The sequence below is a fragment of the Sinohyriopsis cumingii genome, chromosome 7 (assembly GCF_028554795.1).
Source record: "Sinohyriopsis cumingii isolate HCF-2022 chromosome 7, ASM2855479v2, whole genome shotgun sequence".
Lineage (NCBI taxonomy): Eukaryota > Metazoa > Mollusca > Bivalvia > Unionida > Unionidae > Sinohyriopsis > Sinohyriopsis cumingii.
In genome coordinates, this window is record NC_142967.1 from 85,867,697 (window position 1) to 85,885,931 (window position 18,235).

The 18,235-nt window shown below is 38.6% G+C and overlaps 1 protein-coding gene across 2 annotated transcripts in view; it reads right to left on the bottom strand.

The window, feature by feature from the left end:
- Positions 1–18,235, bottom strand: part of LOC149795663 (WD repeat-containing protein 11-like) — a 208,123-nt gene that overhangs the window by 39,123 nt on the left and 150,765 nt on the right. For both annotated transcript variants that reach the window (XM_089964120.1, XM_089964121.1), the window contains exons 22-24: positions 6,536–6,595; positions 6,040–6,100; positions 2,347–2,505 (exon numbers count right to left, since the gene is read on the bottom strand). In XM_089964120.1, coding sequence (XP_089820246.1) covers positions 2,347–2,505; positions 6,040–6,100; positions 6,536–6,595 — 280 coding nt within the window. The remainder of the gene's footprint in view (positions 1–2,346; positions 2,506–6,039; positions 6,101–6,535; positions 6,596–18,235) is intronic.

An 18,235-nucleotide genomic window follows, 5' to 3' on the forward strand; every position in this document is an offset into this window, starting at 1 on the left:
CTACATGACCTGTGTGACTGTACTATAGTTTGTACCCAGTATTGTAATCTATCGTACCGTTGCCTATCATAGAACATTTTCAAATTAGAACTGATGGAAGTTAAAAGTAATCAGTATTAAAAATATGAAGTACTTATTGTTATTTTCTTATAACACCCATCGATTAAATGTGATAATACAGTAATAATATTGAATGGTTGTATGTTTCCTTTTTCTCGTCCACAGAACTTGTTTACTTAGGGTCGACAGCTCTCCCCATTGCCCCATAACATATTTCGTTAAAATGCAGTTTCAACACCTGACAATTAAACACATATTTGTTGATTTTTCCCCTTTTTCTAAGAGCGGCATATATTGTTTAGATTCTACTAAGATAATTATTCAGATTTTTTTAAAAGTGTACAAGTCCTGATGTCCTTTATATAGAGTGAGAGCAATAATAATACCTGATGAATAATACTGTGCTTTGAATCTGTTAATTAAATTGCAAAAGCGCACGGTTATTTTAATATAATTTGGTACTAAGACAAGGAAATCTCAGTCGCGGGGTTAAATTATTTGTCTCCCCACTCGACATAGCACTCGGTTTAGCCTCGACGGGAGACAAATAATGTAACCCCGCGACTTGGATTTCCTTGTCTCGGTGCAAACCCCAACATATATACTCTAAACCTTGGTAAATGGCCCGCTTGAGAACCCTGTGATACATAAAGGATTCTACTCGAATGTTCATTTGATACGAAAATTATGAAACGAGTTGAATAATAGTGTATGCAGTGAGCTGTTTGCAACAATTCTTTGCATTAATCAACGAGTGTATATATTTGATATCAAATGAACATTACAATTCTATTTTAGACTAATGTTAAGGACATAATTGATATTTACATGACAATATAACATATTTACACTTCACGATTGAGATATTTCCTTATATCTACAAAAAAAAAATGTCGGTTTTGGTTTAATTATTTATTTTTAAGGCAAAATTAGTCGATTTGCCTGGATACTTTTCTTCAGTCTGTGCGACTGCATTACTACATCGATACAAAGAAGTTCAGAATATACAATACTTTTAGGCTAATGACCGTTTATACAATTTATCTTCTTCAAATAATGCTTCAGATTGTGAATTTTCTAATATTATTTAATGTTTTCAAACAAAAGTTGAGAGATTTTTTTTTCGTTAACATATTTCTTGCGCGGATTGATAAGTGAACATTGCTAGGGTGGGGATACTGTAGAAAGATCCACAGAGCGGTCACATCCGACAGATTTCAGAACATAAAATTATTATACAAAAGAGTTTGATGATTGTGAGTTTACTTGTATGTTGGTTTGTTTTGTTCTTTAATTTGCACATTTCTGCACCGAAACACAAATTGTTGGCCTTGTCAAGCTAGCGGTTAAGTTCAGTAGCAGATGTTGCAACTAAATTTCGATTGTTACTTAATTTCGGTTTGCAATCAACACTCAAGAATAGCGGAGTTTTCTATCTTTTTCAGACATGATTATAATTTGTGCTAAGAGTTTGAATCGCTACTTAAACAACTTATTACCGTATTAGACTAAGCGTGTTTCCCCCCCCCCCCCCCCCCGAACTGTATCCGTTTCTCGTAGAGTGAAAAAGGTATACAATACTGTATGGGTTACACAAAATAGTTCTGGTCAATTTACAGATTTCATGTGGAAAACTAATTCAAATAATTGACCTCTTGACCTTTTGCTTTTTTGGAGTTTGCTTTTAGACATTTGTATGGCGCCTACCCACTGATTAAATGAATGTATACTATAGGGTCTATAGTCTTGACAAATTTTAAGATATGCTGTTCGTGGGATGGGTGGGTAGGAGAAGGAGCAGAAGAAGAAGATAAATGAAATATTCAAAATATGGAAATACAGATTTGAATAACATTTCATACGGGCAGATATATTTCCTAAATGAGAGAAGAAAATAGTTCCAGGAGTGAGTTTTTACTTACATAATTTAGCATCTCATTGTGATAAATATAATAAACTGCGTTATTCAATGACGTTGCTTTATGATGTTGATAAGTGTTTGGATTCAGGGGCTGTATGTTGTAGATACAATGTAATGGCGGTAATAAAAGTGAGCGTTATGTGATATATTATGTGATATATTGACTTTGTGTGATAATTATCATATAACATGTAATGATGTTATCGAACCGATATTAAACTTAAATTATTGGAAAATGATGCCTATAAACTATCAAGAAATTTTAGTTGGCATAATAAATAGTGACCTTTATATCTCACTTGGAATAATAAAATCTTGAATCTGAGATCAGGAAGTCTGACAACACTACCACCATTTATACTCACAGTAAAGCTTTCATTGTCTCGAAGAATCCCAAAACAGGTCTCTAAAGTCTGATGGTCAGTAACTTCCAGCAGTTTTGTTTTATCTTCTTTCGGCTGTAAGTCTGGCTCAGCAGGTTTATGAAAATTCATTCCGGTGATTTCCTCTCCTTGATGAGACTTCTTCAAAATCATAATAGAAATAAATACCTGATCGTCGCAAACATCCTTTCATCTCCCGTGGCTGCCAGCGACAAGATTTCCTCCTTTCTCATGAATATGCATAAGCAAGCATACGTCGTCAAGAACACACACACACACACACACACACACACACACACACACACACACACATACACCTCTTACACAGGAACGAAAGTGTCATTTTAAAGAACGATAAGAAACTGTATGTGGAAGGTGATCTTTGATTGGTTCATGCAACAGCAGAACGTCATGTTAGGTCAACATTCCGAGAGAATATTATGTGGGCCCGTAACGACTGGTTAAGTCGATTATGTGCATTCATTAGAAATGAGAACTCTTATTGCCGGCAGCCACGGGTTAAAAAAGAGCGTAGCAGAGTTTCGCTGGTGACTTTCGACTATGATACCTAACTGAATAAGTAGATGAAATGGGCAAAATCTTCTTCATATTAATTATGCGCGTTGTGGCAAAAAAAAAACAACAAATTAGCTTATTCACAATAAATCAAACAGGGGCCTACCACTCGTTATCGTCCAATCAAGGTAAGATATTGCCCACTACGGTGACAGTAAATCAATACAGTTAATATAAACTAATATATAAATGGGTTGTTTTCTTCAAAATATGCAGAAAACACCCAAATCATTTATGTTTCTATGAACGAAGACGCTAGATTAGACTTATCCATACATAACTCAAACAAAAGCAATGATACATCAAAACACACTAGATTCGACTTGTCCATATATACTTCAAACAAAAGCAGTGAGACATAAAAATACACTAGATTCGACTTGTCCATATGTACTTCAAACAAAAGCAATGAGACATCAAGCTACACTAGATTCGACTTGTTCATCTATACTTCAAACAAAAGCAACGAGACATCAAAATACACTCAGTTCGATTTGTCTATATATACTTCAAACAAAAACAACGAGATACCAAAATACACTAGATTCGACTTGTCTATATATACTTCAAACAAAAGCAATCAGACAGCAACATACACTAGATTCGACATGTCCATCTATACTTCAAACAAAAGCAATGAGACATCAAAATACATTCGATTCGACTTGTCCATATATACTTCAAACAAAAGCAATGAGACATCAAGCTACACTAGATTCGACTCGTTCATATATACTTCAAACAAAAGCAATGAGACATCAAAATACACTCGATTCGACTTGTCTATATATACTTCAAACAAAAGCAAGGAGACATCAAAATACACTAGATTCGACTTGTCCATATATACTTCAAACAAAAGCAATGAGACATCAACATACACTAGATTCGACTTGTCCATATATACTTCAAACAAAAGCAATGAGACATCAACATACACTAGATTCGACTTGTCCATATATACTTCAAACAAAAGCAATGAGACATCAACATACACTAGATTCGACATGTCCATCTATACTTCAAACAAAAGCAATGAGACATCAAAATACATTCGATTCGACTTGTCTATATATACTTCAAACAAAAGCAAGGAGACATCAAAATACACTAGATTCGACTTGTCCATATATACTTCAAACAAAAGCAATGAGACATCAACATACACTAGATTCGACTTGTCCATATATACTTCAAACAAAAGCAATGAGACATTAAAATACACTAGTTTCGACTTGTCCATATATACTTCAAACAAAAGCAATGATACATCAAAATACACTCGATTCGACTTGTCCATATATACTTCAAACAAAAGCAGAGTGACATCAAAATACACTAGATTCGACTTGTTCATGTGTACTTCAAATAAAAACAATGAGACATCAAAATATACTAGATTCGACTTGTCCATATGTACTTCAAACATAATCAACGAGACATCAAACTATTAATGTACGCTATATATAAACCAATGAATCATAACTGAGAGAGAGAGAGAGAGAGAGAGAGAGAGAAAGAAAGAAAGAGAGAAAGAAAGAAAGAGAGAGAGAGACCGAACAAATATAAACGATTATACGTAGTAAACGATATGACAGATTCTGGGTTGATATGGGGTGCTAAATATAAAAACAGCATAGAAAAGCTTGAAGGGATGAGGTGACAGTTGCCTGCATATTGTACTATGAACCATGTACAGAAGAAGAATTGGTTTTTCTGAGGTTTACAAAACTGCTATATGTTTTGATGTCTTACATTATTACATTCCTTATTATAGTGGCTTGTTCAAATTTACAACATTAATAATTTGAACAAAATCATAAAAATCGGAAACATGAGCAAGGTCAAGTTTTCCAAGTCACATACTTCAACTGTAAGCGCGCACAAGTAACAAGTGAATCACCTCTTCAAATCAATGTAAAGCAAAATTCAAGATCGGCAAATCCATGCAAAGAACCCAATTTCGTTTGATCTGTTATATTTCATTTTGTTTACATGGGTTTAATATTTTATCCGTGAAAGGTTCGTTCAATTTTGTCGAGCGGACACGCAATCAGGACTGACTTGAAAAAATGTTGCGTTATCATTATTTACGTGCTTGACGCATATAAGATTGATTTCGGTACATTAACTAGAATATAATGGATTGCAAATGGATGAGCATAATGCATAAAAGCCAGATTCCGGTACATCAGCTAGAATATAATGGATTGCAAATGGATGAGCATAATGCATAAAAGCCAGATTCCGGTACATCAGCTAGAATATAATGGATTGCAAATGGATGAGCATAATGCATAAAAGCCAGATTCCGGTACATCAGCTACAATATAATGGATTGCAAATGGATGAGCATAATGCATAAAAGCCAGATTCCGGTACATCAGCTAGAATATAATGGATTGCAAATGGATGAGCATAATGCATAAAAGCCAGATTCCGGTACATCAGCTAGAATATAATGGATTGCAAATGGATGAGCATAATGCATAAAAGCCGGATTCCGGTACATCAACTAGAATATAATGGATTGCAAATGGATGAGCATAATGCATAAAAGCCAGATTCCGGTACATCAGCTAGAATATAATGGATTGCAAATGGATGAGCATAATGCATAAAAGCCAGATTCCGGTACATCAGCTAGAATATAATGGATTGCAAATGGATGAGCATAATGCATAAAAGCCAGATTCCGGTACATCAGCTAGAATATAATGGATTGCAAATGGATGAGCATAATGCATAAAAGCCAGATTCCGGTACATCAGCTAGAATATAATGGATTGCAAATGGATGAGCATAATGCATAAAAGCCAGATTCCGGTACATCAGCTAGAATATAATGGATTGCAAATGGATGAGCATAATGCATAAAAGCCAGATTCCGGTACATCAGCTAGAATATAATGGATTGCAAATGGATGAGCATAAAGCATAAAATCCAGATTCCGGTACATCAACTAGAATATAATGGATTGCAAATGGATGAGCATAAGGCATAAAATCCAGATTCCGGTACATCAACTAGAATATAATGGATTGCAAATGGATGAGCATGGTGAGCGGATATGTACTAGAACCTACTCTAAGACATACCTTTTTGATATATAGCATGGCTAATCGCCAGAAATTCATGTCATGCTCGTCTCCAAAAAGCCTAATTGAGAAACAAAGATCTTACATTTAATGAGCAACTATTTAATTAATTTTTAAACAAAAGTTTCTGGGAAATTTCAACACGAGGAAGTAAATATAAAAAAAGATTTCAATGAAACATAGCAACATTTGAAAGTGTACCTTGCGAGAAAATACAGAATACTGAAACAAATACGTGCAATTTTCTAAGTAATAGCATAAAAATTTTCAAGGCAGATGGACATATACTTGGAAAAGTCAGCGACATGCATTTGTTTAAAATATAATCAGTATATTTATGAACATTTTATAACTTGTCCATGGCAATAAATCTGCACTATTTCAAACCATAAAACTGACAGCTATATATTTTCTCATTTTATTTAAGTACCGTATTTCGCCCTTCTCTTCCATCGCCACCCACACCCAGTAATGAGAAATGTTTTAGACAGTTTACCTGGCAACATTGTAGCATCTTTCTGCAGTCCCTGTCCTTGTCAAGAAATCCAGCTCCATCCTAAAATTTAAACTATGAGCATATTATGTTTTTCATCACATGTCATATATCAAATGATATTTCATATTATGTGATATTAGATATTCAAAGTTTTGGCCTATTTGATCCAAATATATATCACTACCTTCAATACCCATGACCTTTCCTCATTTTATCACAAAACGAACATACTATGCGCAACCCGTGGATTTAATAGTCCAATGAAGTGGCCAAATAGTGACCAGAGTCATACAAGATAGACACAGTGATCTGGATCACTAGTAGTATGGAACTGGTGCTTTGTCACATGCGTCCATGTACCCCGTTCTCGCCTCTTATTCCCATGACAATCTCCCCTCCACACACACAAGGCTCATGATGTTAGGGTTACCTTTTTGCCGATGGGTTGAAAATGGTGTAAACATCCACGTGACGCAAGTTTGTCAGTAATGGAGGTTAGAGTCTCGTATTGGTGTCCTGGTCCCCAATGGGGGTATTGAATAAAGTCAAACAGTCCATTTCCGTACAATTCACTGCAATAGTCTGCAATGATTGTAGAAATGAAAACTCTGCAGATCGAGTGAGTGATGATCTTGCTGCTACTCAGACATGCACAGATCAATTTATGGCAGCGATCAATATATACACGCTGCGTGAAGATTGCGTATTTTACTCGATTTGCACTGTGTGTAAATCGACAACCATACGGTTTCTTATTTGTGCTTGGAGTAGTCTGTGATTTTCCATTTCTAAGAGTACAGTTTCAAACTCGGCCACCCTGATTATTTTATCCTCCATTGCTAACGAGTAAAATTTACTGATTGTATATTGACTGCTCTGTGTGGCCGCAAGCAATTCGGAATAGACGATTATTCGGGAATGTACCTGCATCGAGATTAACTTGCTCGCGCCACCATAGACACCGGATACTGCCGATATAGCTCTGACAACAATACCGACTGGTGCACCTACAATGGTGGATTTTCTCGTGATTCCAGTTACACCAAGACCGACAGATGATGCCGCATCGAGCCTGCATATAGCATTTGCGACCAGATACGCACGTTTATACTTCGCGATCAAAGCGGATCTTTTTGGTAATATCATCTCCCAGCTGTTGTTCCGCTTCAAATATTTTGTACGACGGTAAGACTAAGGGACTGTCATAGTTCTTCTGTCAATAATACAATCGCGTATTTTAATTACATGGCAGGCAGACTGTGTCCGGTTTCATCATCACGTTCCGGGGTGATACGCATGCGCACTTCTAGCAAGTTATTCTTTTTGACTAGCACAATGGTCATGCAGTTATAAGGCCTGTTTCGTGAATACTTGAATCTCCGGCGATGGTGCATTCTGACGGATTGCTCCCGCCCCCACAAAACCAAACCGATTACGCCAGAACCTTTTACATCTAACTATCGTCTTTGCTCAATAACTGTGACCCGAACAAGTGCGTTCTTTGTGAATAACAGTCGAGACCTTTGTTTTTTCAGTTGGGTCAATGTTGGTTTAAAATATTCGATCTGTCAGAAAGTAGAAAAGCATATTAATTGTAATTAACACCACCTTCGTTATCGACGCGTGCATGAAAATACATGTCGACAACGGACTGCATGAGCAACTCCAGATGCTCCAGTCTGTAAGTAAAATCGGATACAATGTGCGAAAGTCTTACTGTGTAAACCTTTTGATGCCGGTCCATGTATGACCACAGATTGAGATATACTCAGGCAGAATAATTGGCCTCTGTGTAATTAAGCTGAATTTTTTCCAAGCATTCCTGATGAACGTTTAGCCCCAAAACAGACATTAGTCACTTCTAAGGTGTCAAATATAATTTATTATGCTCTTGATTATTATCTCTATTTACGTTTTGAAATGCCACAAACACATGTTTTGGTGAAGTAAGACCGTGCTGGGTACTTATTTGCCAGGTAAACAGCCCCACAATACCAGTGGGTAGGTAGGTGTCTGTGGTATGTGCGAGAACGACAGAGTTGACGTGATTCCCGACTGCATAAACGACAATAAGCGCATCTCTGTGCTCAGTGAAGGAGATAACACGGGCATCCACAATGTCAGTACATCTAACACAACTGTATCGGCAGGAGCACCTGCTTCGCACCAATGACATTGCTGGCGTTGTGTTTAGCTCCTTGTGAACATCTCTGTAAAATCCAAAGATGTGACTGAAGATGAAATAGCACACAAAAATCTTAATGAGTCTCCACAAAGATGTGCACGACGCAGTATAAATCCAAGATTGAGATTGGGGCAAGGAAACGCTGCATCAGCATCGACAGCAGCATTTTCAGGTCGTCTGATTATATTTGCTTTCTGATCTTCGTTATCAGTTGCATCCTTGACAAACATAGGTGAACGAGTGGTACTCATTTAACCATCTTTGTCCGAGAATTGCCGTAATTGAGGTAACGTCCACATTGCCAAGAATGAAATCGATTTCCTTACCATCGATGGTGCACTGTTTAACAACGCCCTGATGCCATTGATAACAAATCCCACTTGGACATTGGTATTGTAATTGGCATTGTTCCATACACTTCTAAAAACATTTCACTTGGAAGAAGAAACCCAGAGGTGTCTTGCGCTAGCAATTCTACTTTTAACTGACTAGGGTTTCTGGATTGATAGATGTTATACTGACAATCTCGTTTGCTTTGATGCATCAGCACAAGCGCTCCCATGTCAAATGCCGGATCAAATGCATCTTTGAAATGGGCCATGATTTATAGAGTACTGATCCACTCCCCATAGCCAGATTTGCAATCTCGAAATCTGACATCCGCTGTTGAGCGGACTTCTTAAATGATTTTACTAACTTAAATTGATCGATTATACGTAGTACGTGCCCTAGGAAAGTTAGATTGTATTACAGTTAGCGACACTGTTGGCTGAAAAACAAATGTATTATAAATGTTGGGATCTGATATCAGGCCAACTGTAACACAATAGGAACGAGGCCAGTACGATCTAGAGCGTGCGTAATTCTGCAGCAGTCGCAGGTACGTAAAAAGTTACACTGAATTCTGGTTTGGTTGATGAAATGGTAATCATCGAGGTCAAACTTTGGGCTGTATTTACAACCACCTCTTGCATTTATATTTCATGTAGCACGCGCACCGTCTCAATCGTTTCAATACTCATTATCGGTGTTGTCTATTTTTTGAATATCGTAAACAAATTCGTATATCAGTGCAAGGTACATTTCTTTATCTATTAGATGCGTGGATTAAGCGTGTACCGATACGACCTTTCATATAAAGCATCCAATGATATCTGTGGTCCAGATTCACGTACTGAATGCAATTATTTCAACATTTGGTGAATGAATCGCACGATGGGTCGTCAAAGGAGGCATGAAAGCCAAGATGTCCTGGAGTGGCTCTCATTAAAAACAAACGTAAATCAGTATAAACAGTGGACACTAAGTGCCGTACCTTATCCAAAATATACTACAATCTGCATGGGTAATGGAGAGATGAAGCCGCCGTGGAACAGTTAGCTAGTGTGCCAATGTCACTTATGGGATTGGCCGAATATGTTTAGAGAAAAAAGCCCTGTGGCAAGTTTATTTACTCGTACCAGGAAACTTTTGCGTGGATGGTTTGTTGTCCAAACACAAAATAATGAATTCCAGCAAACTGGTTTGTTATTTCTTGCTCACCAATATCAATGTGTCTAACCAATACAAAGAAGTGGATCCGCTGACGTCCAACGACTCTGGCAGTGTCACAGATGCACTCGAGCACATTTATGTACGCGGCCCACTCACATGGCTACGTTTGTTATATGAGGATCATGGCAAAGAATTTCTCGGATCTGTGGTTCCTTTCTTAACCAAACAACGTGTGCGAGTAGGTGTCGGGCGTGTCAGCGTGCACCGTGACCAAGCTATTGTGGAACGATTTAATCTCAACATTGCGGAAGGGTTATTCAATCAACAGTACAAACAAGAATATTGCTTATAAGAGCAGAAAGGTCTCAAGACTTAACAGCATTGACCCACGACGAACCAGCAAATGCTATTCGACAAAAAGCCGTCAAGGTTACTCAGAAAATGATTTCACAGTCAGCACTGGTATAACCGCTCGGTGACAGGAGTGTTCATTATCTTACGCACCTGGAGAATTGGAAAGCGTGTCAAAACATCCTCCCATTGACCCGGTATGGTCTGTGGACGTCTTTGCCATTTCGGAACGAAATGACTACCCGTTACCGATTGTGACCATCATCACCTGGTGGTGCAATACATCAGAGTCGTGCATGTACAAAGAAATGCAGGTCGTTTCAGCAGGCACATAAATCTCACCAGGATTTGTGTTTGATACGTCATTAACTAATATCGGTCGGAATAGCGCAATTACCAAATGCGTAAGTTGTAATGCTGTCGGGGACTATCTATTGCTTGGTATCGAGAGGAGACAAACTAGCCTTGTTACATCAGTATAACCCATACGATGGGTCTTCGATCGGAGAATACTGGCCGTGTGTGCGAATTCACGACGGTCTCTAAGATATTCCAGGTACAGTGCGTGCTTAAGATCTTTCTGCACAGTCACATGTGGAACACCTTTGACCTTTTGATGTTTTTGGGCCCGGCCACAATTGAGTAAATTTTGGGCAGCTGTCACACATACTCTTTTTTGATGGGTTTACCCGAGCATTCGTTATTGATCTTCCCCACCACCATATCGTTCTTGGTGGAGTAGAGCGGGAGGGAGGTCGGATACATGCTCGTATCAAATTCGATTGGCAGGCCTGGCTGGACCATGGCCGCATATACGTCGTCGGTGGTGATGTGAATCAGCAACGAATCTGTGTTGGTGTACAGCACCTTGAGCTGATCCTGATAAAACGATTGTTTTTCTCCGCCTTAATTGTGTTAGTTGGCGAACCGAGCTGCTATCGAATCCATTTCGCTGTGAGGCACTCTGGGCGCAATAAAGGACCGGTGGTTCTGACTTTCCATGACATCGAACCACGACACAACAAAATCAGCATGGAATTGTTCTGAGACTTGCATGGCCATATTCAGACACTCAAAATCCGCGTAGGTGATATGCTAGACTTTCATCTTTCGCTGCACTGAAATCAATTTCGCAGTGTGTTTACAATGCTTGGGTAAGATTGTGCGCTGTGGTTTTTCAATAATACGGCCGCATTAAAAGTCGTAACTGGTGTGCAGTTCTTGAGTGCTAAATACATGCATGCAACGTCTGAACAGATAAATCTTGCTGTGTTGTTTGCAGAGCCTGTTAAACAGCTTAACAAGATTTTTACCCATGCATAGTGCAAGACCCATTCTGAGTCTTTCATTTCACTGGGCAGCAACATACATTTTTGGGTTTGGCTGTTCTATACGTGGGGAGACAGTGCCAGTGGACACAAGCCTTTATCATAAGCGAACATATTAACAGCGATATATGGGTTTATTGTTTCAAATTTTATCAGTGAAATTCTGCCCACTAGGACCAGAAAATCGATATCAACAAGTTAAGTTTACTCAGGTGTTGTCGATATTTTGAGGCTTGTCTTGATTGTCGCTGACCGGGTATAGTGCCGACAAGATGGATCATTCTAAACAACGATTATCAAAATACTTCACATTGATAACTGACCTTGACTGGACCCATTTTTGTGTTGATATATAACTGGATCCACGAAATGGTTGATACTGTGAGAGATGGACCTCGTCGTGGCCGCATCTTTCGAGTATCCATACTTAACCTGCAATGGTGTTTTTCTGCAGCGTTACAAGAATATGTTCGATGCCTCTGCCAAACTCAAAAATGATGACGCTGCTATCTTTGCGGGTCAGGATGATGCTAGCACCACTGTAAATCCACGGTGTAGAAGTTTTAAATCCATCCTTGTTACGAATAAGCGGCTTAACCAGATGGGCACTAAGAACAATGTCTGCTTTGATTCCGGCGTGAACAAAGCTTTGTAACACCTCTAAGATTCCATGAAACAGATTATCAGCAGCTATATGCAGTCTTTGACAGGTGTGTACGTGGGCGGGATAATGACCACGTGAATTTCCAACTCACCACTAAGTTTAAAAAAAATTCATTTAGGCAGCTGTGATAGTTGTTTTTTGTACTAACGAACTCGGCCGCTTCAGTAGCGATAGCGGAGACGAGACGTTTTTTTTTATTCTTAACAATAAGACGATCTTGTTCATACGAGTTTTTTATCACAAGGATATCAGGTTTTATTGTGCCACTGGGTATCAATATATGATGCTCGCGTGCAAATTGTCTTAGCTATTTTACCGTTGTTTTGTTGGTTGTTGTTACTGCTGCCGCAGTGACAGTGACAACCGGTGGTTTTGTAGGTGGCAGCTTCAGAGGAAAGATAAGTCTCAGTACTGTAAGTATGTCTCCTTTTCCTATACGACTTGGTATGCATATGCCATGCTCCTATACGACTTGGTATGCGCATGCCATGATGCTATATGACTTAGTATGCGTATGCCATGCTGCTATGCGAGCTGTGCTAGCTGTAGCACTGTAGCAATGTCTATAATAAGGATAGGGTGAAGAGTCTCTCTAATTGGCAAATATTGTCGATGATTTGTTTTATTTTGCCTAGATCAAAGATTGCGATCGCTTCAATCCTGGTCATTATTTCATCTATTTATTGTATTGTTGTGGTATCTGTTTGTGTTTGTGCTTAGGCAGTCACATACATTTTCGGTTTTGATATCAGTCACAGCAATCTGTAATACTCCCGTACAGATCCACAAGGCTGCTAATGTTGTTTGCGTGATTAGGCTCCGATGTCATATTTCAGGCAAGGTCGTGTCCCTAATCCCACATGTAATATTTGAGTTTGTGTTCTGCAGTTCTTGTATGGCATGGTCTGCCAGATGATTACTATTTTCCAATTAAGGTTGCTTTGCATTCGTTGCGTCCCAATACTACGGGGTTTCTGCATTCCAATGCGATTCAGATTCCTATTTTCTTATTGACAAAACCTGCCCACATTTTTCTGTTAGCATTATTTCCACTCGTACTCTCCATGGCAAACACGAAGCTGTAAATCTATCTTTGCCAAATAATTGACCACGCCTATCTAGGGGTAATCACAGTTAAAACCTTCTGCGGTGTTAAGTAAAATATTTTTCAGGATCGGATCAGCCTCAACAAGCGCAAATGAGTCATCACCGAGTACAATAGCAACATAAATTGTGTCGCCCGATCGTGCAACCCAATTATATTGAACTTCGCCTTGGGAATTTCATCCACTTTCTCCCTACAAAAACATCTAAAACTTTCATTAGATATTTGCACTGTCGCCATTTTGCGTCGCGGAAATGAGCTCTGTCATATAAACTGAGATGTGATGCCATTCGTATGGGATGGTATTCGTATAATTATGACTCCAAAGCTCATGTCGAGTTTGTCTGCTATGAAACATCTTCGTCCCTGACCTCACCATAAACGTCACTCGCTTCAGCCTCGGTGGGAGAATTGCCCTGTATTTAATAAGGATATACTTTTTCATGCACGATATTTTTCAGTTTCTTTTTTCTTTCATTTTCTTCATAAATCTTCCCAAGTCTATTTCGCTCCATATCTAAGGTCAATACCAAATCTACCACCTTTTCAGTGTATTCTATCTTTGCATAGGATAATCTGTACAACACTGTCTGGGCCTCCTTATGAATCTGCATGAGGCATTCAAACGATACAGTGATTAAAGTTCTTCTGGTATATATCTCATCTTTCAATGTATTGGCAGGATTACATCATTGCTAACGAAATCAATAAGCTCATTTATAATGCTTTGTCAATTAATTCCCTGTCTGTCGCTAAACATTTTCTATATTAAACCACTCCTAGCATTTAATACAAATTATATTCACAACTCAGCTATATTTTTTCCTTTTTCGGCAGAATACAATTAAAAATTATACATGCAATGCACTGTGGAAAAAATCAATACACTGCATGCTAATATAGTAGTTTTAGCAGCGTGTATGTATTGATCGCTACCATAAATTGGGTTTTGCCTGTCTGAATAGTAGCAATATCATCATTCACTCACTCAGAAGAGACTTTTACTTTACACAATCGTTGCAGACTAGCACATATTAATAATAAATGGGTTGTTTTATCTTATTCGGTATCCCAAGGGGATACGGACACACATACAAAACTCTAATCCCCATGACTGACAAACTCATGCCACGTGGGTATTTACTGTACTACCATCACCTTGGCCAAAAATACTAATCAATCCATCATGGGATTGCTTGTGATAAGGGTTAGGGGCGAGAAGGGGGTCAGTGGACCCATCCGGTTGCGCATGAGGCAAAATCGCCATTTCCATACTACTTCAGTCATCAGCAAAACCGCCTACGATACAACTGCTTGGAAAGACATACGATAATATAATGCATCAACGCCCACTTTGTATAAGAATGCTACAATACACACTGACAGGTTAGGTGAGCTACATTTCGTTTCTTATTTGATCTAAAAACGCATCTGTTTGCCTTTACTCCATATCGTTGTGTAAGATCGTGTTCTGCCATTTTTATTGCAGAGTGTGCGGACACTGCTGAAATATAGGGAAGTGTACCTGTATCATAACTTATAGTCGGTATAGTATTTTGTTAGACGGTATTAATACTAACAGTTACAAACTGCCGATCTTTTGGTCATCAGATGTTTTTACCTCAGGGCAATATTTTAGAGCGTTCTATATCTGATATAATAGGTTCGTAAACTTGTTACGTTGACATTACGATAAAAAAGACGGAGTTCATCTAAGACTGTCCCGAGTCAAGTTATCCGGACCATCTCACTGTCGCTGATGTCAACAGAAGCGCAATAGTTTGAAACTGTAAAACACCAACACTACGGACTATTCATTTGTTATTGGCCAGAGTTGCCGGGATGAAACATGATAGTGTAGACTCTTTCCATTTCTCGCCGCCATTACAGCACTGTTAGCAGCTGCAGATGCAGCGGTTGCAAAAGCGGCGGCGCTATGGGTTGTTGGAACTTCATCCGGAATGGCTTTGAAAAAGATTGTTGGGTATCGTAATCGCTTATTAAAGGAAATGATCTTCGATTATCCAGGCGTGTAAACCTAAGGGGTCAGAGCGGAAGTGGTCTTCGGTGTGGCATTGCTGTTGACACGTCGGATGACCAATATTTTTAAGTTTATTGGCAAGGGCAAAACTCCCAAAATGTTTTTATGTTGGTTGAACTCGGAGCCCTGACTCCCTTCACAACGGAAACCGACATCGTTAAAGTGGGTTCAGCACCAGGCCCATGAATGCATTGGGTTGCATACGTGGTGACACCCAATAATCTTTTATGTTTGACTCGCATGGAATTGCACCACCCTGTGAAAAGTTTTGATTACTTAACCGGGGCGCTAGCGCCCATCGTCGACCGCTGTTTTATTCGACTATACCGATACAAACGCTGTTAGAGTGGCATGTGTGTAGTCATCTTATTGTTGAAGCCTTCCACGTGGGAAGCAAAGTCAATACTTACCCTGCAAAAACATTTGGTTTCTCATCAGCGAACGTTTATTAATATACAAAATGCCTATTGATATTTACTGCCACTCAAACGCCCGGCGATGCGGCGTGGATGTGGATTTTAGCAGGAATGTCAGCAAAGCGGATTCAACTGAATTTACCAGCCAGGATTTTGTAGGTGTTGATCCAGGGGAGCTTGTGGTTTTTGAAGATTGGACTGGTAAATTACAGACAACTAATGATGATATTCAAGATATTTTTTGTAAAGTTGAAAGCGCTGTTGCAAAGATGCAGGCTGAATCACAGAAAACGGAGGAATGAGAGACGCTTGCTTTTTGGTTGCTTATATCAAAAATTGTATTGATGTAGCGGAGACTGCTGTAAAACAACACATGGATGCAAAGATCACGTGACATCAAAGAAGGAGTGGAAAAGGCTGATACATTAACTTTAGTAAGTAGTCTACTCGTTTTACATTCTACCCCCAGTGGTTTCGATAGACCTAAACATCATATATCAAGGTGTGTGAGTCCGATCATACTTGTTTATTTTAATAAGAACCTTGGTTCTACGGGGTAGACTAGTAATGTTGATAAATAATTCTAATCGGGATGCTGGTTTGTATGGCCGGTAATACCTTGTGAAATACCATTTACTGCATCTCCATTATTTTTGCATTTACTTTATCATCAGCACTAATCGTTGGAGAGGAAATTTATCTGAGAGGAGTTTTTAACATCTTTGGCGTTTGTGTTGAAAATTAAATTTGTTATTCCATATAAGTAATGTATTCTAACGCGGTGATGAAGTTGCGGAATTTACCGACAGGGTGTTAGGCCGACTGATCGCGGATGGCAACATGGATAGTGATCTTGTTCCATTTGTTTACGAATATCTGCGTCAGAGTGGTGTTAGCAGACACTCGTACACGATCAAATATAATCTTGTTAAGGGTCAAGTAGAAATTGACCGTTGGGTCCAGTCTGATGTGCCACTGCCAGCTTGAAGTCAGATTGGTGCATCAGCATTAGCAGATGAGAAAAGTCGATCATTGAATGCACCATTTGGTGCAAAAACTGTCAAGGAGTGTTTCACTGACATGTCAACCCCAGTTACGTTCCTCAACAAATATATGAAACTAATATAAACTCAACTTTGAGCACAGACAATGAAGCGTGTATTAACGAAGGTTGTAATTTGCTTTTAAAACGCATATATATATATATATATATATATATATATATATATATATATATATATATATATATATATATATATATATATATATATATATATCCCACAAAAACAACAAAAAGTCAAGAAGACCTTCAACCGCAAACTATTGAGCAAATATAAGGCCTGCAGGGTTATTTCCCTGCAGAATAAGTCAAAGAAATGTATCGAATCATCTCAACCAGCCGTTGTGGATCCAGGAAAGTAGCCGGCATAGGTTGACCAAAAAAATGAGGGATATGATCTACATCATTGTTTGTGTCTTTGTCGAACATCATAGACGGGCCATCTGATGATGCATAAACATCGTTGTATAGAGCAAAACGGAGAATTATTATAGCAATGTCAACCTTATCAAACATGCTTGGATTTCTATTTCATCAATGGGATACCGTGCGATATTGAACAACGCCATGATGTCATTGTTTTAAAAATCAGACATTATCGTTGGCGTTGAATGCGGCATCATTGTCTCTGCATTAAAGCTTTCCTGAGACTCCCAATAACGCTTCAAACGGAAGAAAATATTAAGATGGGTCCTAAACAAGAAGTTCTATTGCGCTTTTGGTATAAATTATTGGTTTTGTCTCATACCTTTTCCGCTTACTCAGTCTACTTTCCATTAGCATACTTGCAATCGGTAAATCAGCTATATTTAGCAACTGGTGCAGAGCGCGTAGACAACATTTGGTGTGCCTGGAAACAATCTATGGACATCATTACGTACGTAATATGCCATATAAACAGTGTTGCTCGGTTGTACAACACGCACTGATCTTACAAGTCTACGTGCAATTGTCGTCTTATCAAATGTCAGGTTGATCGCTAATGTAATGTTGTATCGTTAACGTCTCACCGTTTAGGTTCAGCATGTGCACGTCCTGAGAACAAAGGTGAAACGA